The sequence below is a fragment of the Bombina bombina genome, chromosome 7 (genome assembly GCF_027579735.1).
Source record: "Bombina bombina isolate aBomBom1 chromosome 7, aBomBom1.pri, whole genome shotgun sequence".
NCBI lineage: Eukaryota > Metazoa > Chordata > Amphibia > Anura > Bombinatoridae > Bombina > Bombina bombina.
Genome location: NC_069505.1, coordinates 462,494,616 through 462,522,000, shown reverse-complemented (window position 1 = coordinate 462,522,000; position 27,385 = coordinate 462,494,616). Strand labels below are relative to the sequence as shown.

The window sequence follows — 27,385 nt, the reverse complement described above, 5'->3', positions numbered from 1 at the left end:
CTGTAGCATATCAGTCTGGCCCTGCCCAATGACAGTCCAGCACCGAAATACCAGGCAATTCTTCTCTGAACAAGGGAAGCAACAACCCCAGACAATCGTTTCGGCCTTCTGTGAGCCTCGTCAGTGAGGTGCAGTCGCATCTCTCTAAGGACATGTGTGCAAGGAGTCCACGTCTGGTTTCCCCTTTTACTCTTAGGGAGACCCAAGACTAATTTGCATAAATATAAAAATAGAGAGAGATGCACTCAGCTGAGACAGAACAAAAGCTAGAAAAACGTCCGTGCCTGTTGATTTTAGGGTGCCACTCAGGGTGCATACTCTTTTAGCACACTATGCCCCTTCACAGAGAAAAAGTATCCTGTAGCATATCAGTCTGGCCCTGCCCAATGACAGTCCAGCACCGAAATACCAGGCAATTCTTCTCTGAACAAGAGAAACAACCCCAGACGATCGTTTCGGCCTTCTGTGGGCCTCGTCAGTAAGTTGTATCTCTCTAAGGGCATATGTGCAAGGAGTTCATGTCTGGTTTCCCCCATTACTCTTAGGGAGACCTAAGAGTAATTTGCATAAATATCAGAAAAGAGAGAACAGCACTCCTGAGATAGAACAAAAGCTAGAATAACTTCCATGCCTGTTCATTTCCATTGCAACTCGGGGTGCACGCTCTTTTAGCACACTATGCCTTTTCACAGAGAAAAAATATCCTGTAGCATATCAGTCTGACCCTGCCCAATGACAGTCCAGCACCAAAAAACTGCACCTCACTCATGAGGCCCATAGAGGCCGAAACGTACGTCTGGTTTGTTTGCTTTCCCTTGTTCAAAACAGATTTGCCTGGTATTATGGCGCTGGACTGTCATTTGGCAGGGTCAGACTGATATGCTACAGGAGATTTTGAAGTTGTGAAAGGCATAGTGTGAAGAAAGAGTTTGTACCCTGGGAGTAAGGAGGGACTAAGCAAGGAAGTATTTCCAGCTTCAGTTCTAAGCCTAGATGAGTGCATCTCTGTTTTTTTCTGTAATCATAGAAGCCTTTATTTCACCTCAAAGAAGGCTTTCGCTGTCTCCCAGAGAATTTCTGCTTTTGGTAGGTAATCTTTATTAAAATTTATAAATTCTCTACATTTAGTTTGCATCCAATTTCTAAATTTGATATTTGAAAGTAAAAAAGAAGGGAAGAAGAAACTTGCATATTGATTTTGTCTGATATTGAGTTCACAAATAGACAGGGATATAATTGTGTGATCTGTCTGAAGAGACCTCAGAACCCAGGAGAGATTCACTAATCAGAAGCATATCTATTCTAGGAACATTTCTATAGGTCTACGATTCACATGTAGGTGGTGAAGCCTACAGACATCTTTTAGTTTTAAACTTTTAGCAAAATTAGCTAAGCCTTTTACTTCTTTTTTAAATCTGTGCCCAGTGTACAGGGTCTGTAGGGTCAGTAGCTCAGACCAGTGGGTCACAGCCTGCTCAGTGTACAGGGTCTGTAGGGTCAGTAACTCAGACCAGTGGGTCACAGTCTGCTCAGTGTACAGAGTCTGTAGGGTCAGTAACTCAGACCAGTGGGTCACAGTCTGCTCAGTGTACAGGGTCTGTAGGGTCAGTAGCTCAGACCAGTGGGTCAAAGCCTGCTCAGTGTACAGGGTCTGTAGGGTCAGTAGATCAGACCAGTGGGTCACCGTCTGCTCAGTGTAGAGTCTGTAGGGTCAGTAGCTCAGACCAGTGGGTCACAGCCTGCTCAGTGTACAGGGTCTGTAGATCAGACCAGTGGGTCACAGCCTGCTCAGTGTACAGGGTCTGTAGGGTCAGTAGATCAGACCAGTGGGACACAGCCTGCTCAGTGTACAGAGTCTGTAGGGTCAGTAGCTCAGACCAGTGGGTCACAGCCTGCTCAGTGTACAGGGTCTGTAGGGTCAGTAGCTCAGACCAGTGGGTCACAGCCTGCTCAGTGTACAGGGTCTGTAGGGTCAGTAGCTCAGACCAGTGGGTCACAGTCTGCTCAGTGTACAGGGTCTGTAGGGTCAGTAGCTCAGACCAGTGGGTCACAGCCTGCTCAGTGTACTGGGTCTGTAGGGTCAGTAGCTCAGACCTGTGAGTCACAGCCTGCTCAGTGTACTGGGTCTGTAGGGTCAGTAGCTCAGACCAGTAGTGACAGTAGACAGTAATAAGGTGACAGTAGAAGCCTCAGCACAAGGTGTGGTGCAAAGCTGTTTGCCATGGCCAGATAAAAGTACCAGGAAGTCACTGAAAATAACTCAGAATCAGTGGAAATGTCTCATTTAAATCTGTTTTATCCCTGAAACAAGTATTGAGGAAGTGTGTAGTATTAATGCATGTTTATTTATTATAGGGATCCCACTGGATTCATTTATTGAGGAGGTAGATCTTGTATTAGATTTTTATTTAGATGCAAAAGCCCATGTTTCACACACAATAATATATTTCCTGTCTGGATTTTCTAATCGGTAATAAAATAAATTTCAGGGCAACACACGCTTCCAAAATCAGAAGTTGAAAATGCTTTGTCTCCATGATGAATTTTCTGATGAGTAAGAAAAGCTGATTTTCGGATAAACATTTTCCCACATTCAGAACATGAAAGTTCTTTCTTTTCTGTATGAACTCTCAGATGCCTGATGAGATCCGATTTCCATCCAAAACACTTCTCACAATATGCACATGAAAATGCATTTAATCCTGCATGAACTTTCAGATGTTTACTAAGTACTGATTTGGAAATAAAACATTTCCCACATTCAGAACATGGAAAGTCTCTCTGTCCTGTATGAATTTTCTGGTGATTAATAAAAGTTGTTTTCAGGGTAAAACATTTCCCACATTCAAAACATAAAAATATCTTCTTTCCTGTATGAATTTTCTGATGATTAATAAGAGCCGATTTCTTGGCAAAACATTTTCCACATTCAGTACATGAAAATGGTTTCTCTCCCATATGAATATTCAGATGTCTATTAAGACTTGCTTTTGAGAAAAAACATTTCCCACATTCTGAACATGAAAATTCCTTCTCTTCTACATGCATTTGCTGATGAATAGCAAGATCTGATTTCTCTGTAAAATATTTCCCACATACAGAACATAAAAATGTTTTCTCTCCTGTATGAACTCTCACATGTCTACTAAGATCGGATTTCCAGCCAAACCACTTCCCACAATAAGAACAAGAAAATGATTTTAACCCTGTATGTACTGTCAAATGTTTTTTGAGAATAGATTGTGAAAGAAAACATTTCCCACATTCGGAACATTGAAACTTTCTCTCTCCTGTGTGCATTTTCTGATGATTAATAAGTGATGTCTTCCAGGTAAAACATTTCCCACACTCAAGACATGAAAAGTCTTTCTCTCCAGAATGAACTTTCAAATGTTTACGAAGATCTGATTTAAATCTAAAACATTTTAGACAAACAGAACATGAAAATGATTTCTCTTCTGAAATAACATTCTGGTAAACAATGGGGCTTGTTTTCTGGGTAACAATTGTCCCAATGTCAAAATGTAAGTTTCTGTCGTAGCTTCTTTTATTTTGAAGAATATTTAAAAAAGCTTCTGCGTTCTGACCATGTCTAGGAATATCACCGGCTGTAAATTCATCTGTTCGAAAGAAATACAATGAGACTAATGTTATTTATTGACTTGAGAATGACCTCTCTCACATGCGCCCACATACACACACACTGACACTCTACACAACTCAAATGCACTCACATAGACACACACTGACACTATACACAACTCACATACGCTCACACACTGACACTCTACACAACTCACATACATACACACTGACACTCTACACAACTCACATATATACACACTGACACTCTACACAACTCACATACATACACACACTGACACTCTACACAACACACATGCGCTCACATACACACACACTGACACTTTATACAACTCACATACATACACACACACTGACACTCTACACAACTCACATACATACACACACACTGACACTCTACACAACACACATGCGCTCACATACACACACACTGACACTCAAATGCACTCACACTGACACTCTACACAACTCACATACATACACACTGACACTCTACACAACTCACATACATACACACACTGACACTCTACACAACACACATGCGCTCACATACACACACACTGACACTTTATACAACTCACATACATACACACACACTGACACTCTACACAACTCACATACATACACACACACTGACACTCTACACAACTCACATACATACACACACACTGACACTCTACACAACACACATGCGCTCACATACACACACACACTGACACTCTACACAACTCACATGCGCTCACATACACACACACTGACACTCTACACAACTCACATGCACTCACACACACACTGACACTCTACACAACACACATGCGCTCACATACACACACTGACACTCTACACAACTCACATACACACTGACACGCTACATAACTCACATGCACTCACACACACACTGACACTCTACACAACACACATGCACTCACATACACACTGACACTCTACACAACACACATGCACTCACATACACACTGACACTCTACACAACTCACATGCGCTCACATACACACACACTGACATTCTACACAACTCACATGCACTCACACATACTGACACTACACAACCCACATGCACTTACATACACACACACACACTGACACTCTACACAACTCACATGCGCTCACATACACACGACACTATAAACAACTCACAAGCACACACATACACACACACTGACACGCTACACAACTGGCATGCACTTACATACACACACACTGACACTCTACACAACTAACATGCGCTCACATACACACACACTGACACAATAAACAACTCACATACACACTGACACGCTACACAACACACATGCGCTCACATACACACACTGACACTCTACACAACTCACATGCGCTCACATGAACACACTGACACTCTACACAACTCACATACACACACTGACACTCTACACAACTCACATGCACTCACACATACTGACACTACACAACCCACATGCACTCACATACACACACACACTGACACTCTACACAACTCACATGCGCTCACATACACACACGACACTATAAACAACTCACATACACACACACTGACACTCTACACAACACAACTGCGCTCACATACACACACACTGACACGCTACACAACACACATGCACTCACATACACACACACTGACACGCTACACAACACACATGCACTCACATACACACACTGACACGCTACACAACACACATGCACTCACATACACACACACTGACACTCTACACAACTCACATGCACTCACAAACACACACACAACACACGTGCTCACATACACACACTGACACTCTACACAACTCACATACACTGACACTCTACACAACTCACATACAATACATACACACTGACACTCTACACAACACACATGCCCTCACATACACACACAGTATTTATAAATACATAGACTTCATACATTGTTAAGACCGTTAACCAGAGCTCTAGGGCTGCGCTATCACCATGCGCATTATCTTCATTTGCGCTCAAATGATCGTGTTTACTTTTAACTTGTAATATGATGGCTACATCTGGCATGTGCAAATAGTAGCAATATAAAAGATATTGCTCGCTCGTAACTGTTAGTGCCAATCGTAATCTGGCATAAGTGTCTGGTAAATCATTTAGCCAGGAATTAGTATTTATCAGTAGTATAGTGGCTATATTTTGTAGAACTTCACATACAATATTTACCTGGGAACTGCGGTAAAGAGTTGTGTACAAGTGTGTGGTGATTTGGGGTTATTAAATTAATTACACAACACAGAGGATATTATCCAGAGCAGATCCAAAGTGGATTTATTAAATGTGATCCTGGTGGATTAGAGGGATAATTGTGCAACATGCATTTGACGGTTCTCTTCAAACAGCTCTTCGCTCTGGCTGCATTGTGTTAAGGGAAACGTACACAGTGCAGCCAGAGCGCTGCCTAATGTGAAGCAGCACTGCAAAACAAAAAAGCAGTTCCTGCAGGTTTCCTGTTCTTTTGCTTACTGCATTTTCTATGGTGACATCTCAGATCACAGCATGTTCTGCCTGAGGGATCGTCCGCTACGATTTTACATCTTGCATCCTGATATATCAATATCTCATGTGTCATGTGGTGGGTGTTGCTGGACGGAGAAGTGGTCAGTCCAGCAGTTAACATGGCCTAGCAATCCCCTGCCCCACTCCAGTTTACAGGGTCTATAGCTGTGGGTGACAGTCTAGCTGAGTATCTCACAAGTGTCACCAACCCAAAGCACAGACAGATACTGACTAAATACAGAATCTCTGACCACCAGCTGGTAATAGAGACTGGCAGATATCAGACAAAAACAAAATTTATGCTTACCTGATAAATTTCTTTCTTTTGCGATGTTCCGAGTCCACGGATTCATCCTTACTTGTGGGATATTATCCTTCCTAACAGGAAGTGGCAAAGAGAGCACCACAGCAGAGCTGTCTATATAGCTCCCCCCTTAACTCCACCCCCCAGTCATTCGACCGAAGGCCAAGGAAGAAAAAGGAGAAACTATAAGGTGCAGAGGTGACTGAAGTTTTCTAATAAAAAATACTATCTGTCTTGAATAGACAGGGCGGGCCGTGGACTCGGTACATCGCAAAAGAAAGAAATTTATCAGGTAAGCATACATTTTGTTTTCTTTTGCAAGATGTACCGAGTCCACGGATTCATCCTTACTTGTGGGATACCAATACCAAAGCTTTAGGACACGGATGAAGGGAGGGACAAGACAGGAACCTAAACGGAAGGCACCACTGCTTGCAAAACCTTTTTCCCAAAAAATAGCCTCCGAAGAAGCAAAAGTATCAAATTTGTAAAATTTGTAAAATGTATGAAGCGAAGACCAAGTCGCAGCCTTGCAAATCTGTTCAACAGAAGCATCATTTTTAAAAGCCCATGTGGAGCCACCGCTCTAGTAGAGTGAGCAGTAATTCTTTCAGGAGGCTGCTGTTCAGCAGTCTCATAAGCCAAACGGATGATGCTTTTCAGCCAAAAGGAAAGAGAGGTAGCCGTAGCCTTTTGACCCCTACGTTTCCCAGAATAAACAACAAACAAAGAAGATGATTGACGAAAATCTTTGGTTGCCTGCAAATAGAACTTCAAAGCACGAACCACGTCCAAGTTGTGCAATAAACGTTCCTTCTTAGAAGAAGGATTAGGACACAGAGAAGGAACAACAATCTCCTGATTGATATTCCTGTTAGTAACCACCTTAGGGAGGAACCCAGGTTTGGTACGCAAAACCACCTTATCAGCATGGAAAACAAGATAAGGCGAGTCACATTGTAATGCAGATAATTCAGAAACCCTTCGAGCTGAAGAGATAGCAACTAGAAACAGAACTTTCCAAGATAGAATTTTAATATCTATGGAATGCATGGGTTCAAACGGAACCCCCTGAAGAACATTAAGAACTAAATTTAGACTCCAAGGCGGAGCAACAGGTTTAAACACAGGCTTGATTCTAACTAAAGCCTGACAAAAAGCCAGAACGTCTGGGACATCTGCCAGACGCTTGTGCAATAGAATAGACAGAGCAGATATCTGTCCTTTTAAAGGAACTAGCTGACAATCCTTTCTCCAATCCTTCTTGAAGAAAGGACAAAATCCTAGGAATCCTGATCTTACTCCATGAGTAGCTTTTGGATTCACACCAAAAAAGATATTTACGACATATCTTATGATAGATTTTCCTGGTGACAGGCTTTCTAGCCTGAATCAGGGTATCTATGAACGACTCAGAGAAACCCCGCTTTGATAAAATCAAGCGTTCAATCCCCAAGCAGTCAGTTGCAGAGAAATTAGATTTGGATGCTTAAACGGACCTTGAATCAGAAGGTCCCGTCGCAGTGGCAGAGTCCATGGTGGCAGAGATGACATGTCCACCAGGTCTGCATATCAAGTCCTGCGTGGCCACATGGGCGCTATCAAAATCACCGAAGCTCTCTCCTGTTTGATTCTGGCAATCAGACGCGGAAGAAGAGGGAAAGGTGGAAACACATAAGCCAGGTTGAACGACCAGGGTACTGCTAGAGCATCTATCAGTACTGCCTGAGGATCCCTGGACCTGGATCCGTAACAAGGAAGTTTGGCGTTCTGACGAGACGCCATCAGATTCAATTCTGGTGTGCCCCACAGCCGAACCAGTTAAGCAAACACCTCCAGATGGAGCTCCCACTCCCCCGGATGAAAATCTGCCTCCCAGTTCACTACCCCTGGGATATAGATCGCTGATAGATGGCAAGAGTGAGTCTCTGCCCATCGGATTATCCTGGAAACTTCCATCATCGTCAAGGAACTCCTTGTTCCCCCTGATGATTGATATAAGCTACAGTTGTGATGTTGTCCGACTGAAATCGGATGAATCCGGCCGAAGCCAGCTGAGGCCACGCCTGAAGAGCATTGAATATCGCTCTCAATTCCAGAATATTTATCGGTAGGAGGGCCTCCTCCTGAGTCCACAAACCCTGTGCTTTCAGGGAATTCCAGAATGCACCCTAGCCCAGTAGGCTGGCGTCCGTCGTCACTATAACCCATTCTGGCCTGCGGAAACACATTCCCCGGGACAGGTGATCTTGTGACAGCAACCAAAGTCTCTGGTTTCTTGATCCAGATTTATCTGAGGAGATAAATCTGCATAATCCCCATTCCACTGTTTGAGCATGCATAGTTGCAGTGGTCTGAGATGCAAGTGAGCAAACGGAACTATGTCCATTGCCGCTAACATAAGTCCGATTACCTCTACACACTGAGCCACTGACGGCCGAGGAATGGAATGAAGAGCTCGGCAGGTGGTTAAAATCTTTGATTTTCTGACCTCAGTCAGAAAAATTTTCATGTCCACCGAATCTATCAGAGTTCCCAGGAATGGAACTCTTGTGAGAGGAATAAGAGAACTCTTTTTCACATTCACCTTCCACCCATGAGATCTTAGAAAGGCCAACACTAAGTCTGTGTGGGACTTGGCTAGTTGGAAAGTCGACGCTTGAATTATGATGTCGTCTAGATAAGGCGCAACTGCTATGCCCCACGGCCTTAGGACCGTCAGAAGGGACCCTAGCACCTTTGTGAAGATTCTTGGCGCCGTGGCCAACCCGAAGGGAAGAGCCACAAACTGGTAATGCCTGTCCAGAATGGCAAAACAGAGGAACTGGTGATGATCCTTGTGGATAGGAATGTGTAGATACGCATCTTTTAGATCCACGGTAGTCATATATTGACCCTCCTGGATCATTGGTAAAATAGTCCGAATGGTCTCCATCTTGAAGGATGGAACTCTTAGGAATTGGTTTAGGATCTTGAGATCTAGAATTGGTCTGAAGGTTCCCTCTTTTTTTGGAACCACAAACAGATTGGAGTAGAAACCTTGCCCCTGTTCTGCTTTTGGAACTGGACAGATCACTCCCATGGTAATAACACAGTGTAGGAACGCCTCTCTTTTTGTCTGGTTTACAGACAATTGAGAAAGATGGAATCTCCCCCTTGGAGGAGAATCTTTGAAATCTAGGAGATACCTCTGGGTTACAATTTCTATGGCCCAGGAGTCCTGAACGTCTCTTGCCCAGGCCTGAGCAAAGACAGAGAGTCTGCCCCCTACTAGATCCCCTTCATGCTGCCTTAGTGGCAGCAGCAGGCTTTTTGGCCTGTTTACCCTTGTTCCAAGCCTGGTTAGGTCTCTAGGTTGGCTTGGATTGAGCAAAGTTCCCCTCTTGCTTTGCAGCAGGGGAAGAGGAAGCGGGACCACCCTTGAAGTTTCAAAAGGAACAAAAATTATTTTGTTTGGTCCTTGTGTTATTTGACTCATCTTGAGGGAGGGCATGACCCTTCCCCCCAGTGATGTCCGAAATGATCTCTTTCAGTGCAGGCCCGAATAGGGTCTTACCTTTGAAAGGGATGGTCAAAAGCTTAGATTTAGATGACACATCAGCCGACCAGGACTTAAGCCATAACGCTCTACGCGCTAAAATGGCAAAACCTGAATTCTTTGCCGCTAACTTAGCGAGATGAAAAGCGGCGTCTGTAATACAAGAATTAGCTAGCTTAAGAGCCTTAATTCTGTCCAGAATATCATCTAGTGGGGTCTCCACCTGAAGAGCCTCTTCTAGGGCCTCAAACCAAAAGGCAGCTGCAGTGGTTACAGGAACAATGCATGCTATAGGTTGAAGAAGAAAACCTTGATGAACAAAAATTTTCTTTAGGAGACCCTCTAATTTTTTTATCCATAGGATCAATGAAAGCACAACTGTCTTCAATAGGTATAACATAGTAACATAGTAACATAGTAACATAGTAGATAAGGTTGAAAAAAGACTGAAGTCCATCGAGTTCAACCTATACAAATCTAAAATACTTACAAAAAGCTCCAGTTAAGCTTAAATAACCCCATTAAAATGTGACCCATTTAATACTAGCAATCATATCCATGAATTTTGTTTATATACAGAAATTTATCCAGACTATTTTTAAATGTATCTATGGTATTGGCATTCACTACCTCCTTTGGTAATGAGTTCCACAATTTTATTGCTCTTACAGTGAAAAAACGTTTCCGTTGCAGGAGATTAAATCTCCTTTCCTCCAACCTTAAATTATGACCTCTTGTCAGAACCAATTTTCTTGGAATAAAAAGAGCTTCTGCCATCTCTGTATATGGGCCTTGAATATATTTATATAAAGTAATCATGTCACCTCTCAAGCGCCTTTTTTCTAAAGAGAACAGACCCAGTTTGGCTAGCCTCTCCTCATAGGTTAATTTCTCCAATCCCCTTATTAGCTTTGTGGCCCTTCTCTGAACTTTTTCTAGTTCTGCAATATCTTTTTTAGCAATCGGTCCCCAGAACTGCACTCCAAACTCAAGGTGAGGTCTTACCAGGGCTTTATATAATGACAGAATTATGCTTTCCTCCCTTGAATCAATGCCTCTTTTAATACATGCTAGTATCTTATTAGCCTTTGAAGCCGCTGCCCTGCATTGTGCACTCATCTTTAGCTTGTTATCTATTACTACTCCCAAATCCCTTTCCTCCTGTGTTTGGCTAAGTCTTGTCCCATTTAAAAAATACATAGCCTGCTTATTTTTACTTCCAAAATGTAGAACCTTACATTTTTCCGTATTAAATCTCATTTTCCATTCACTTGCCCATAGTTCTAATTTTAGCAAATCCCTTTGCAAAGAGAGTTCATCCTGCTCTGACCTAATGACCTTACTTAACTTAGTATCATCTGCAAAAATAGAGATGTCGCTATTTAATCCTTGCTCCAAGTCATTTATAAAAATATTAAAAAGAACAGGGCCCAGTACTGATCCCTGGGGGACGCCACTGATTACCTTTGTCCAATCTGAGTATGATCCATTTACTGCTACTCGTTGCTCCCTATCTTTTATCCAGTTATTTATCCATGAGCTAACATTTTCAGCTATTCCCAGTCCCTTAATTTTGTGCATTAATCTCTCATGTGGCACTGTATCAAATGCCTTTGCAAAATCTAAGTATATCACATCAACTGATTCCCCTTTATCTATATTTTTACTTACTTCCTCGTAGAATCTAATTAGATTAGTTTGACATGATCTATTTCTCCTAAAGCCATGCTGATTAGAACTCATAATCTTGTTTACACGAATATGCTCATCAATATAATCCCTTATAATCCCTTCAAATATCTTCCCCACTATTGATGTCAGACTAACTGGTCTATAGCTTCCTGGATCATCCCTGCTTCCCTTTTTGAAGAGTGGCACCACATCAGCTTTACGCCAATCCTGGGGTACCATGCCCGAGGATAATGAGTCTTGAAAAATTAAGAGTAAAGGTTTGTCTATAACAGTGCTAAGTTCCCTTAACACCCTTGGGTGTATTCCATCTGGGCCTGGAGTTTTATTTACCTTAATATTTTTTAGTTTTTTCCTGATATCCTCTAAACAAAACCCAGTTAGTGGTATGGACTGGCATGTTCTATTCTGTTCCAAAGTATCATTCAATGGTTCCTCTCTTGTGTATACTGAAGAAAAAAACTGGTTTAGTACCTCAGCCTTCTCCCTGTCATTATTTATCATGCTACCCTCCACACATTTTAATGTACCTATATTATCCTTCTTAGATTTTTTGCTATTTATGTACTTAAAGAACCTTTTAGGGTTAGACTTAGAATCCTTGGCAATTAATTTTTCATATTCAATTTTGGCTAATTTGATTGCTTTTTTGCATGCTTTGTTACATTCCTTATAAATATTGTATGCTGAGTCTGTACTATTTTCTTTTAATAATTTAAATGCCCTACGTTTTTTCCTAATTTCTTTTAACACATTTATATTTAGCCATAACGGCTTATTTTTTTTATTTTTATTTTTATAACCATATGGTATGTATTGATATGTATATTTATTTAACAAATTTTTAAATATTATCCATTTATCCTCTGTATTTTTATTAGAAAATACATTGTCCCAATTTATATTATTTAATGATTTCCTTAAATCGTTGAATTTTGCTTTCTTGAAATTAAAAGTCTTAGTTAAGCCTTTAAAACACTGCATATGAAAAGAGATTTCAAACGTGACCATGTTATGATCACTGTTACCCAAATGTTCTTTGATTTCTATGTTTGATATTATATCTGTATTGTTTGATAGCACTAAATCCAATATAGCTTTACTCCTAGTTGGCTCCTCTATTAATTGTGACAAGAAGTTATCCCTGAGAACATTTAAAAATCTATCCCCCTTAGCTGAATTACTAGTTTCATTGGCCCAGTTTATATCAGGGTAGTTAAAATCTCCCATAATTACAGCACTGTTATTAGCAGCCTTACCTATTTGCATTAGTAGTTGAGTTTCCTCTGGGTCACTAATGTTGGGAGGCTTGTAGCATGTTCCTAGTAATATTTTTTTAGGATTTTTCCCCCCACTCTTTATTTCAACCCACAGGGTCTCTACATTGTCACTTGTATCATAAATATCTTCCCTTATTGTAGGTTTAAGGTCAGGTTTAATATACATGCAGATTCCTCCACCCCTTTTATTATTCCTGTCCCTCCTAAATAATGTATACCCCTCTAAGTTAACTGCCCAGTCATGTGAATCATCCCACCAAGTTTCAGTTATACTGATAACATCATAGTCCTCTTCTGCAACTAAGAGCGTCAGCTCCCCCATTTTACCTGTCATGCTTCTTGCATTTGTTGTCATACATTTAATTTTCATGTGCTTTCTGCTGCTACTTGGTGTACTTTCCTCTATACTTTCTAATGTGACATTTCTTAAGTCATCCCTTCCTTGAGATATTAATGGAGAGACATATTCAGACACTGATCTCTCTGTTCTATTTTGTTCAAATTGACCCTCCCCCCCTTTGCCTAGTTTAAAAGGTTCTCTAAACGTGCTACCATCCTTTCCCCCAACACACCTGCACCCATGTCATTCAGGTGCAATCCATCCTTACTGTACAATTTGTACCCTAGTGAAAAATCAGCCCAGTGTTCTAAAAAGTCAAACCCCTCATTTTTACACCATGTTTTTAGCCATGAATTAACAGACCTTAGCTCCTTCTGCCTTACTGAGTTAACACACGGCACTGGTAATATCTCAGAAAATATTACTTTGGATGTCCTTGCTTTAAGCTTGCTACCTAACTCCCTGAAGTCATTTTTTAGGACTCTCCATCTCCCACTGATTTCTTCATTAGTACCAATATGCACCATGACTGCAGGATCAGACCCGCATCCCTCTAATAATCTATCAATACGCTCCACAATATGCCTAACACGAGCCCCTGGAAGACAGCAAACTGTTCTATGTAAAGGGTCTGGATGACAAATTACCCTATCAACCTTCCTTATAATAGAGTCTCCTACCACCAACATCTGCCTCTGGCCCTGACTTGTATGCCCCTCTTCCATGACTGAAGGACTGCCCACCATAGTATGCTCCTCTTCCACAGCTAAAGGACTGTTCACTATACTAGGCAACACGGCCCTCTCTGACACTGCCACCCCTGAACTGATATCCCCAACATCTTCACTTAATCTTGCAAATCTATTGGGGTGTACCAGCTCAGAACTGGCCTGTCTCTTCCGCTTACTTCGCCCTCTAACTGTGACCCAGCTACATCCTGGAGTCTCCTCATCTGAATCCTCCCCATTCCCACTGCTGGAACCATTAACAACCAGCTCAGTCCTATCCATTTCCCTTTCAAGTGTCTGAATTTCATGTAGTGTTGCAATTCGTTCCTCCAGATCCCCAATACGAGTTTCTAAAGAGACAATATGCTCGCACTTGCCACAAACATATAATCCCAGAAGCGGCTGCTCCAGTGATGCAAACATGTGGCAAACTGTACACTGAATGAGATTCTCACACATTCTTAATAAAAGGTTTAACTTAAAAGTATTAAATAAATATATTTCCCCTTGGTTACCCCAAAACCTTGTTTGCCTAACTACCTTGGTTAGCTAACTATTATACTTAGGTATAGTTGTATTGTACGCTTAGGCAGAGTAGAAATAGCTTCCTCCACCTTAGGGACTGTCTGCCATGAGTCCCTCATGGTGTCAGATATGGGAAACATTTTCTTAAAAAAAGGAGGGGGAGCGAACGGAATACCTGGTCTATCCCACTCCTTAGTAACAATGTCCGAAATCCTCTTAGGGACCGGAAAAACATCAGTGTAAACAGGAACCTCTAAATATTTGTCCATTTTACACAATTTCTCTGGAACTACAATAGGGTCAAAATCATCCAGAGTCGCTAAAACCTCCCTGAGCAATAAACGGAGGTGTTCTAGCTTAAATTTAAATGCCGTCATATCTGAATCTGTCTGAGGGAACATCCTTCCTGAATCAGAAATTTCTCCCTCAGATAGCAAATCCCTCATCCCTACCTCAGAACATTGTGAGGGAATATCGGATACGGCTACTAAAGCGTCAGAAGGCTCAGCATTTGTTCTTAACCCAGAGCTAATGCGCTTCCCTTGCAACCCTGGCAGTTTAGATAAAACCTCTCTGAGGGTAGTATTCATAACTGAGGTCATATCTTGCAGGGTGAAAGAATTAGACGCACTAGAAGTACTTGGCGTCGCTTGTGCGGGCGTTACTGGTTGTGACACTTGGGGAGAACTAGATGGCAAAACCTGATTTCCTTCTGTCTGAGAATCATCCAATGCCAAACTCTTATAAGTCAAAATATGCTGTTTGCCATTTATAGACATATCAGCACAAGTGGGACACATTCTGAGAGGGGGTTCCACAATGGCTTCTAAACAAATTGAGCAATGAGTTTCCTCAATGTCAGACATGTTAAAACAGGCTAGTAATGAGACAAGCAAGCTTGGAAAACACTTTATTTAATGAAAAAAAAACAATTTTCAAAAACGGTACTGTGCCTTTAAGAGAAAAAAAGGCATACACAAACTGTAAAACAGGTTAAAATTGCTTCAAATTTTCTGAAATTTTAACAGTGTACCCACAATGCTTTAGAAAGATTGCACCACAAGTAAATAGGCAATAAACCCCAAAATGAGCAAACCGGATTGATAATGCCCAAAACCGGTAAAAACCCCTGTCAGCACATTGCCACAGCTCTGCTGTGGCGCCCACCTGCCCTTAGGGGACGAAAATATGAGGATAAAGCTTAGTTTAGGCTCCAGAAGAGTACCAGGACCTCTGGAAAGGCTGCTTGTCTGTATTATCTAAATGCGCAACTGAGGCGCGAAAATAGGCCCTGCCCATCTCACTCAATGTTGCTGGGGCCTACACTAAATCCATCAAACCCTGTTTGAAAACCATGTGGGTTATAAAAAAAAAACCTAAATAAGCCAAATGAACCCTCAAACAGATGTCCCATCATAAAATAAAAACGTTTTACTCCCAGACACACAAACGTTTGCCCAATATATCAAACTGAGTGCCCATGAAATTAGCCCATTATGCAAGCTAGTAATGCCCCTTATAAACTAGGATTACTGTTTACCCTTCCCCTAATGGGGATACTGTGAGCATTTCAGAGTTAACACAGTCTCTGCAGAAATTATAACTGAACATACCTCATTGCTGTATAGCAAGAAACCGTTCCTCACACTGAAGTTTTCCTGTACTCCTCAGCTTCTGTGGGAACAGCAGTGGACCTTAGTTACAAATGCTAAGATCATCATCCTCCAGGCAGAAATCTTCATCTATGTCCTGCCTGAGAGTAAATAGTACAACACCGGTACTATTTAAAAATAACAAACTCTTGATTGAAGATAAAATAAAACTAACAGTTTAACACCTCTTTCACTTTACCCTTCCTGCTTAGAGCCGGCAAAGAGAATGACTGGGGGGTGGAGTTAAGGGGGGAGCTATATACACAGCTCTGCTGTGGTGCTCTCTTTGCCATTTCCTGTTAGGAAGGATAATATCCCACAAGGATGAATCCGTGGAGTCGGTACATCTTGCAAAAGAAATGGAGACCCAGGGCAGCCAGATAATGTGCACAGTGTGACAGTGGGGACATAGAGACTGAAACAGACTTCCTCTTGTACTGTACAAGATACAAACTCTTAAGGGATAAATACTTCCCAAAAATAATGAAAGAAATAACAGACTTCCCACAGATGTCGGAACAAGAAAGGCTATGTGTACTCTTAGGAGAAAAAAACAAAGCTACAAGGATAGTAGCAAAATATGTAGCAGACTGTCACATGACCAGAACCCCCAATCAGATTATATGAACTATCATATTTACCCACTATACTCCTACTTTATAAATTGTTATTGATCTGTTTTATTGTAACATATTACTTTGGCAACACATGTAATAATGTCATGCTAATAAAGTATTCTTGACTTGACTGTAGGGTCAGTAGCTCAGACCAGTGGGTCACAGCCTGCTCAGTGTACAGGGTCTGTAGGGTCAGTAACTCAGACCAGTGGGTCACAGCCTACTCAGTGTACAGGGTCTGTAGGGTCAGTAGCTCAGACCAGTGGGTCACAGCCTGCTCAGAGTACCAGGATACATAAAGCACAGTAAAGACCAAAAATGTTATTGTTTAAAAAGATAGATAATCTCTTTATTACCTATTCACCAGTTTTTTCATAACCAACAGTTTGTTACCTCAGTGATTACCTTGACCTTGTATCTAAGCCTCTGCAGACTGCCCCCTTTCCTCAGTGCTTTGGATAGACTTGCATTTTAGCCAATCAGTGCTGACTCCTAGGTAACTGCACAGGTGTGAGCACAGTCTTATCTATATGGCACACATGTTATTGGCTATTCACAGCAAGACAGGGAGATACGAGGTGGGCTGTATGAGCCTACGTAGGTTTAGCCTTAAACTGCCATTTCATAGACACTGAGACTAATTAACAGCCTAATGGTAAAGCAGCCAATAGCAGACAGTCTGCGGCAAGAGCCCCTGATTGGCTAAAACTCCTCGCATCCTGATAATGTCATTGGATTGGGGGTTGGTAGCGGTTGTCACTAAAATCAGCCCAATAGCAAGTGTACAATCTGCATGATGCTGAATTAGGTGCTGCTGGGAAACCCATATCCATCTGTAGTGGAAAAACAAATGGCTGTAACCTCACTTCTGCCAATACCATCAGCGCCCTAGTCCTTGCCATTTCATGGTACTGATGAACAAGGCATGATGGTCTGGATTTGTAGGGCCTCAAGGTAATATGGCTCCAAATAATGTCTGAACTGTTGTTTATTTTATGATAAAGTGTAATATATACAACATCAGCCTTGGGAGCAAGAAATAGAATTATAGGTGTTTTTCCTTAAAGCCCAATGTGACAATATCTACAAACAGAGAAAACTAAGCCTGGCTTATAACTGGTAGTGATTCTAGACCAGTGCTTGACAAATTGGTTTAAAAAATGGAAGCCGATAGAATATTTAAGGAGCCAGAGAGTGGTATTTCTATAATACAGATATATGGATAATAACCCAAAATGTTAGGAGCCGGGGCAGGATTCTAGGACCATGAAGAGGCGCTGAGGATTGGTGGAGTCTACCTGCAGGAAACTGGCCTTTTTAAGGGCCCAGGAAATCATGCTGACTGCAGAACGGGTGTTTCCTATCTCCCGCAATGCACCAATCAGCGAGTGCCACTGTACTGTGAAGTATGAGCAGCCTAACGAATACGGCTTTATTACAGCATTAATAATATGCACCAAATGGTTTCAGACAACAAAGGGTCCAACTCCAGTATTTACAGGGAGCATACATAAAATGCACAGATATTAGAACCAATAAATAAATAACATGCTGATCTATGGTGCCCAGCAGTAGTAACTTCCCATCCTATGGGCCCCAAGGCAGAACATGCAGTGATCTGAGATGTTAATGTCTTCAGAAAGAACAGGACACATGCAGAAACTGTTACTGCTTTAACTTTGCAGCGCTGTTCCACATCAGGCTGTTCTCATCAAACAGAGCCGTGCTCTGGCTGCGCTGTGCAGCTGCTTTTTGAAGTGAACAGTCAAATATGCAGTAGCTCTGTAAAGCAGCAGAGCATTTATTGTTGACTGGCTCAGATTCTCTTCAAACCCGCCCCCTAGCCTTTCCCAGTCTGCAAAGCTGTGACTTCTTAATGTAAGACGTTCATATGAGCATTGCACCATTTTTATTACTACATTTCTATGTTAGACCAAGAGAAAAGGAAATAAATTAATTAAAGAGACACTTTACAAATTAGTTTTTGTCTGCAGCTAATATGCAATGCAATTTTCCACTGCTGCACCATATTATAAAACTATAAAAACGGCTTTATTCTCCCGTTAACCAACACATTGCATTTGAACTGGTGCTTTACTGTAACTGCCTAATTTAAATTTTATTTTAAAAATGACCTACAGAAAAATGTTCATTAAAAAAATCTCATTGCAGAAAGTAAAAAAAAAGTTCTGCCTCTGGGCCTATGAGAAGAGCAGAACAAGGGTGATAACCGGACTTTCCCTCCTTCTTAAGGTGGAACGATTTTTGTTGGTGAATGCCTCAAGGATTAACAAGATAAAAAAGATCAAATTTCCAATACAAAAAAAAACTGTAAGTGTTATAAACCGGATTTACTATTTCATTACTCACATTTGTTAATTGGCAAACTGCTCCCATACGGCTCCTCTCTGCACTCAATCTTCTTAACCAGTAAAGGTTTTACTTGAACAAACCCTGTATGGACATAAATCACTGGTGAGAAAAAGACCGCTACACGGTGACAAACATGAATGGCTCTTAGCTTGTTACTGACAACTGTGTCACTACAGATAATCACACTAGAGCTTGTTACCGACAACTGTGTCACTACAGATAATCACACTAAAGCTTGTTACTGACAACTGTGTCACTACAGATAATCACACTAAAGCTTGTTACTGACAACTGTGTCACTACAGATAATCACACTAGAGCTTGTTACTGACAACTGTGTCACTACAGATAATCACACTAAAGCTTGTTACTGACAACCGTGTCACTACAGATAATCACACTAAAGCTTGTTACTGACAACTGTGTCACTACAGATAATCACACTAAAGCTTGTTACTGACAACCGTGTCACTACAGATAATCACACTAAAGCTTGTTACTGACAACTGTGTCACTACAGATAATCACACTAGAGCTTGTTACTGACAACTGTGTCACTACAGATAATCACACTAGAACTTGTTACTGACAACCGTGTCACTACAGATAATCACATTAGAGCTTGTTACTGACAACTGTGTCACTACAGATAATCACACTAAAGCTTGTTACTGACAACTGTGTCACTACAGATAATCACACTAGAGCTTTCCCTCCTTCTTAAGGTGGAACGATTTTTGTTGGTGAATGCCTCAAGGATTAACAAGATAAAAAAGATCAAATTTCCAATACAAAAAAAAACTGTAAGTGTTATAAACCGGATTTACTATTTCATTACTCACATTTGTTAATTGGCAAACTGCTCCCATACGGCTCCTCTCTGCACTCAATCTTCTTAACCAGTAAAGGTTTTACTTGAACAAACCCTGTATGGACATAAATCACTGGTGAGAAAAAGACCGCTACACGGTGACAAACATGAATGGCTCTTAGCTTGTTACTGACAACTGTGTCACTACAGATAATCACACTAGAGCTTGTTACCGACAACTGTGTCACTACAGATAATCACACTAAAGCTTGTTACTGACAACTGTGTCACTACAGATAATCACACTAAAGCTTGTTACTGACAACCGTGTCACTACAGATAATCACACTAAAGCTTGTTACTGACAACTGTGTCACTACAGATAATCACACTAAAGCTTGTTACTGACAACCGTGTCACTACAGATAATCACACTAAAGCTTGTTACTGACAACTGTGTCACTACAGATAATCACACTAGAGCTTGTTACTGACAACTGTGTCACTACAGATAATCACACTAGAACTTGTTACTGACAACCGTGTCACTACAGATAATCACATTAGAGCTTGTTACTGACAACTGTGTCACTACAGATAATCACACTAGAGCTTGTTACTGACAACTGTGTCACTACAGATAATCACACTAGAACTTGTTACTGACAACCGTGTCACTACAGATAATCACATTAGAGCTTGTTACTGACAACTGTGTCACTACAGATAATCACACTAAAGCTTGTTACTGACAACCGTGTCACTACAGATAATCACACTAAAGCTTGTTACTGACAACCGTGTCACTACAGATAATCACATTAGAGCTTGTTACCGACAACCGTGTCACTACAGATAATCACACTAAAGCTTGTTACTGACAACCGTGTCACTACAGATAATCACACTAGAGCTTGTTACTGACAACTGTGTCACTACAGATAATCACACTAGAGCTTGTTACTGACAACCGTGTCACTACAGATAATCACACTAAAGCTTGTTACTGACAACTGTGTCACTACAGATAAATCACACTAGAGCTTGCTACTGACAACTGTGTCACTACAGATAATCACACTAGAGCTTGTTACTAACAACCGTGTCACTACAGATAATCACACTAAAGCTTGTTACTGACAACCGTGTTACTACAGATAATCACACTAGAGCTTGTTACTGACAACCGTGTCACTACAGATAATCACACTAGAGCTTGTTACTGACATCTGTGTCACTACAGATAAATCACACTAGAGCTTGTTACCGACAACCGTGTCACTACAGATAATCACACTAAAGCTTGTTACTGACAACCGTGTCACTACAGATAATCACACTAGAGCTTGTTACTGACAACTGTGTCACTACAGATAATCACACTAGAGCTTGCTACTGACAACTGTGTCACTACAGATAATCACATTATAGCTTGTTACTGACAACTGTGTCACTACAGATAATCACACTAGGGGCTCGATTTATCAAACATATTCTCCTTAATTTGCGCCTTAATTCACGCCGTCGTAATATATCTCCTATTTATCATTAAGAAATACTCCTAAAAATGTGCAAATACGACTGCAAAATTCTCGCACTTCAATGTCCCTCGCCTAGGCGCACATTTGCGCAAATTAAAGCTTTAAAACGCCCTTTTCAGGGTGTATATTCAAGAATACGACCTATTTCTCTCCAAAATAGATATTTATCATTATTTTGCGCCATTGGAGAGCCTAAAGTTCTCCTCCTAATACGACTACTAATGTTCTCCATGAAGAGATAGGAGAACATCTAATTTACTCCATATTTTCAGCGCAAGAAGATGGATTATTTCCTTATTTTGTCTGCAATTTCTTTAGCAAGGGGCCATGAAAATCGAAGAAATGAACAGATTTTGCCAATACGTAGACGGCAAAGAGTTCCACGAGTTTTTCTACCTCGTTGTGGACTACAGGCATTATCTGATTATCAGATAAAAAAAAGATTTCGCCTAAACAGGGAGAGCATACAAAATCTATATGTTCTAATACAGAATGATCTAGAGCCACAGACTAGAAGAACAAGGGCAATACCTGGAATGCTCAAGTTATTGGCAGTTTTGCATTTCCTAGCCACGGGCTCTTTTCAGGCTGTGTCCAGTGCAGTGGTTGGCATGAGTCAGCCTTCTTTTTGTAGACATTTGAGGACTGTGTTAAAAGCGATTTTGAAGCATCTAAATAAATTTATATATGTGCCAAGGAATGTACATGAATGGCACCAAGTAAAATCTGGTTTTTATCAAGTTGCCGGCATTCCAAATGTCCTAGGTGCAATTGATTGCACACATATTGCAATTAGACCACCAGCTTTAAGGGAGGAGCAATATCGAAATCGGAAACACTTCCACTCTCTCAATGTTCAAGCAGTATGTGACTCTAACCTTCGGTTTTGGGCAGTAAGATCAGGTTTTCCAGGGTCATGCCACGATTATCACATATTAAAGCAGTCTGCTTTATTTGCAGCATTTGAACGTGGAGAGATGCCACACGGTTGGCTATTAGGTGAATATTAAAATTTTTATATTTATTTATAAAATGTCATATTTTAACCTCATAAACCTGTTGTTACATGTCGCTAATTTGTAATTGTCTTATATTTTTGAAGGTGACAGCGGGTACCCCTGTAGGCCTTGGCTCTTGACACCTGTACCAATACCTCATACACGATCAGAAATCAAGTTCAACGAATCTCACAGGTCGACAAGGAGTGCTATTGAGCGTACATTCGGGGTACTGAAAATGAGATTTCGGGTGTTGGACCGTTCTGGTGGTGATCTACAATATTCCCCAGAGAAATGTAATGACATAATTCTGGTGTCATGCATAATGCACAATATTGCTATTTCCCAACTAAATATAGATGAGGTGTGTCTGGAGGATGTTCCAGAAGATGTTTATGTTCCTCATGAAATTGTCACAAGACATACCACAAGAGCTGGAGTGGAAAATCGTCTTGAAATTATTGAACGATTTTTTAGATGTAAGTCTACTTAATAAAATTGTATTAACATGTTAATATTGTTTGTTCTATATAATTAATTACATCTTTTTTTTTTTTTCAGGAAATTTTATGATTGGATTCAAATACCTTGGTTTAATTTAATAATTAAAATTGATAGAATTGTGTATATATATATATATATATATATATATATATATATATACATATATATATATATATATATATAATTTTATTTTTATATAAGAGAAATTACATAGTTTGATACCAAAGTTGTGTTGTGTTATTTATATATCTATATCTCTCTCTCTCTCTCTCTCTCTCTCTCTCTATATATATATATATATATATATATATATATATATATATATATATATATATATATATAGAAATACATTTTTTTTTAATTAAAAATAGAATTTATATAGTTTATAACCAAAGTTGTGTTGTGTTATTTATACATATCTTTTTCTCTTTTTGAATAAAAAATGAATATTTTGAAACAAAAAAATGGTTCGTTATTTACTTTGAATAAATTTTTTTTATTTATTAATATTTATTAATATAAAAAACTTTATTAAACAACAAAAATTAACATCAAAACAGTGAACTCTAATAAACATTAACCAAGGCTATAAGTGCGTTAAATATTTTAGAACCCGTAACTTGAAGGTATATATGGAGAATAGAATTAGAAATCAGGATGTCGTCTATTCAAGAACTCTAACTTTTTCTGATAATACTCCTTTTGCACTGTTAATTGTTCTTGAAGTATATTATTTCTTTGTTTTTCCAATTCTATCATTTGTTTAAAAAATTCATTTTGTTCGTTTCTGAAAGACAATGCCATATCTGTTAATCTTTCAACCTCATTTGGTCTCTCCGGTTCATCTATCGGGCATTGTTCTGCATCCTCAATCTCTTCCTCACATTCTGATTCCTCTACATGTGGTGTTTCAACTTGTGTTGATGTTTGTCCCTCTATTTGTGTCTCATCATCATCATCCTCCTGACAAACTGTGTCAGTCACAAGTGGTTGTAATGTGATTTCTATTTCATCTATGAATGTAAAAAATAATTATTTTAAAAAATTAATAAAATTAATTAAAAAAAAAAAAAAAAGGTCAATAATTACCATCAAATAATGTAATTGACGAATCTTGCATAGTTTGTAGTAATCCCATGACACCTGTAACAAAAATACATTGATATTCATATATATGTTTTTAAATTAAATATCTTTACATAAACAGAATTTTCATGGCGAAAAGTAAGAAACGTAGTAATACATATTCATTGTCCATTCTTTTCATTAATACAAATGATATTATCATTTTTGTAATATACTTGTACTTACTGGTAGTTTCTTCCCTGCATGGTATACCACATGAAGATGTTGTGGGTTGTTCACTAGTCAACTCAGACTCGGATGGTAGGTCCACCTGGGCATTTTCTAATTCATTTTCTAATGCCTGTTCATGTTCTTCTATAGTAGATATAAACAAATTAAAATTTAATTAAAATTAAATATTGAGAAAATGAATATACAAAATACATGTTAAAGAAATAGTGTAGTGTAAATTATTATTTCATTATTCTGATAGAGCATTGAATTTCAAAAAATGTTTATAATTCAATACTATTAAAATTTTTATATTTTCTTCTTTTTGGATTATCTCTCATTTCCCAAACAAAAAATCTAAGTTTAGAAGCGTGGCCATTTTTGGGTGTGACACCTGTTTAGCGCTTGCTGATTGGTTTCTTTTTAAATGTAGCCAGCCAATTAACAAGCGGTATCCAGGTCCTCATCCAAAAATGGTCCTGCTTCCAAGCTTACAAGCATACTTTGTTCAATACATATTAAAATAAAAAAAATAAAAAATATTCATATAAAAAAATTATTAACAGGGTATGCTCTGTCTGAATCTTGAAATATAAGTTAAGAATATATTATACTATTCGTTTAATAGCAATCAATTAGATATTTACCTCGAAAATCCATGGTATCTGATGGTACATCAAGTCCCACCACGACAGCATCCCCCATCCTGGCATACAGCATCTGTTCGTAGTCAAGCAGTTCAGCCCTATATGCGGGGCCTCCACCAGTTCCTTTTGATAACTGCTTTTCCTTGCATACTTTTCTTTTAATATTCTTACGAATATCATTCACCCGCTTCCGACAGGCCCTGACGTCTTTCGGAAAACTACCCTCTGCTGACACAGCACGACTAATTTGTTCCCAAATAGCCTTTTTTCTTTGAGGGTTGACAGATTTTGCTTGATATCCGATAATAATATCGTAATGTTCGATGACCACTTCAACTAGAATACAGTTCTGTCGATGACTAAACATCACACTTCGGCCACTTTTCGTTTTTCCAGCTAGTCCAGTAGCCATCGCAAATTTAGATCAAAAAATGGCGCTAATAAAAATAGTGTCTTCGTTAGAAGTCAGAATAAAGTAATGAACAATTATCACTAACAACTTTTGTTCCAGAACGTTACAGAAATGGGGCGTTATATGAATAGATTACTGAATAATTTAAATAAAATTAGTAACTGTAATTTGATTGCACAATTAGAATTTACTTTATTCCTATTGGTCAAATGTGTATTTTTTTCAAATTGATGTGTTTTTATTATTATATACATTCTTTTTTAAAATTCGAAACTATTTGTATGTATCAATTGGGGTAACAACGAACATAGCCCTAAAAATAAATTTAAACTAGGAAAACAAATGTATCGACTTTACAAATATCGTCACATTTATTGCGCATTGTAACAATTGCCAGTTATCTTCTATCGACTGTACCTTGTAACAACTTACATGTAATCTATATTGATACAAAAAGATGTAACTTGTTTAATATTTTTTCTTTAATATTGATAAATAATGAAGTTTCGACTCGATTACTTATTTCTTTTAAAAATAAATCATTTTTAAAATGGGTATATTTTAATGCGCACTAACAATAACAATTAGTTCCGTTATTGGGTGGAGTTTTATGGTTAGAGAGATACATACATACATTTGAAGATGAATCGTTCCAAGAAGTTTTCCATTGGTGAATTACTGATTATCACCTATACAATGGAAAAGTATTTTCCGAAAAAAAAGAAGGGGATATTCACATTGGAACAGGATAGAAGAAATCCAATTTTATCAGAGATGGTGCGACGGGTCAGACGTCTGTCTGGCCATAATAGGACTAGAAAACAGTGCCTGAAGCGTTATAATGATCTAATCCGGAGACAATCTAAATTAAGGACCCTAATAAGAAGCTATGTTATGAAATGTAAGTATTTATGTAATAGTTGTGTATCATTTTTTTAACTCTATTGTAATCTGTCATTAGTTGTTACTTTGTTTATCTTGAACTTTGTGCAGAAATATAATTGCAAATTTTGTATCCATTTTAGATTTATTGCGGTTTGTGAAACAGTATTAACAATGTAATTGTTTCAGTCTGATGTTGTACTGTACAATCGATTAACAATATAAATACAATTGTATTTCAATTTTTAACAGTCAAAAATAGAAAAAGGCCCCGTTATCTGCGCCCAATAAAATGGAATCCATCCAGTCCAGAAGCTGATTGTGATCCACTACCGACTGTTTTTCTGGAGTCTGAGGCTATAATGACAACAGGTATGAATATAGTTACTAAAATGTTTAATATTAAGATAACTCATCATTGATATTAACATTTATATGTTCAAAATTTTTACAAAAAGGGAAAAAGAAAAAAAGGCGACAACGTCGCAGAAGGCCAATGCCCATCATTGATGATGAATCTGACAATGAAGGTAGATTTCCTTAACATATATCTTACAAATAAATAAAATTATTCTATTTAATGACTATAATCATATTAATTATAGACATGATTGAAGAAGATACAGACCAAAATGCCATTGAAGATATAATTGTTGAAGAGGAAAATAATAATATGAATCAAGATTCACCAAATAGCGAGCAACAACAAGACACTAATATATGTAGGTTCATATGTCTATTCAGTCACTCCTTATATGTCATTATTTGTACTAAAATAGAACTTTTGTTTTAGTGAATAATTATTGAAAAGAGATATGGATTTCAATCAGCATTGTTCTATTACATAAGTATTCCTGTTATAATTATGTATGTCTTTCAGCTATTCAAGATGAAGGACAGAACCTTGAACATGAAGAAGAAATGCAATCTAATTCATCCAATGTAACGGAATTTTATGATTGGAGTGAGTTCTTTTGTATCATAACAATCTTTAGCTTTCACTATTGTGTGGAACAAAAGATGCATGTGCGTGTACACAGTATTATCAAGATGACATGCTTTTAAATAACAACAGAGGTGTAGATAAAACCTTCTAACAAGAGATTAGTCTTTTGTCTGTGTTTCT

The 27,385-nt window shown here is 39.1% G+C and overlaps 1 protein-coding gene across 1 annotated transcript in view; it reads right to left on the bottom strand.

Annotated features, from left to right (window-relative positions):
* Window positions 1-2,389: 2,389 nt before the first annotated feature.
* Window positions 2,390-27,385, bottom strand: part of LOC128666732 (zinc finger protein OZF) — a 63,810-nt gene continuing 38,814 nt past the window's right edge. Inside the window, exons 4-6 of the mRNA XM_053721483.1 lie at window positions 20,011-20,094; window positions 19,166-19,249; window positions 2,390-3,620 (exon numbers count right to left, since the gene is read on the bottom strand). Coding sequence (XP_053577458.1) covers window positions 2,464-3,620; window positions 19,166-19,249; window positions 20,011-20,094 — 1,325 coding nt within the window. The 3' untranslated portion in view covers window positions 2,390-2,463. The remainder of the gene's footprint in view (window positions 3,621-19,165; window positions 19,250-20,010; window positions 20,095-27,385) is intronic.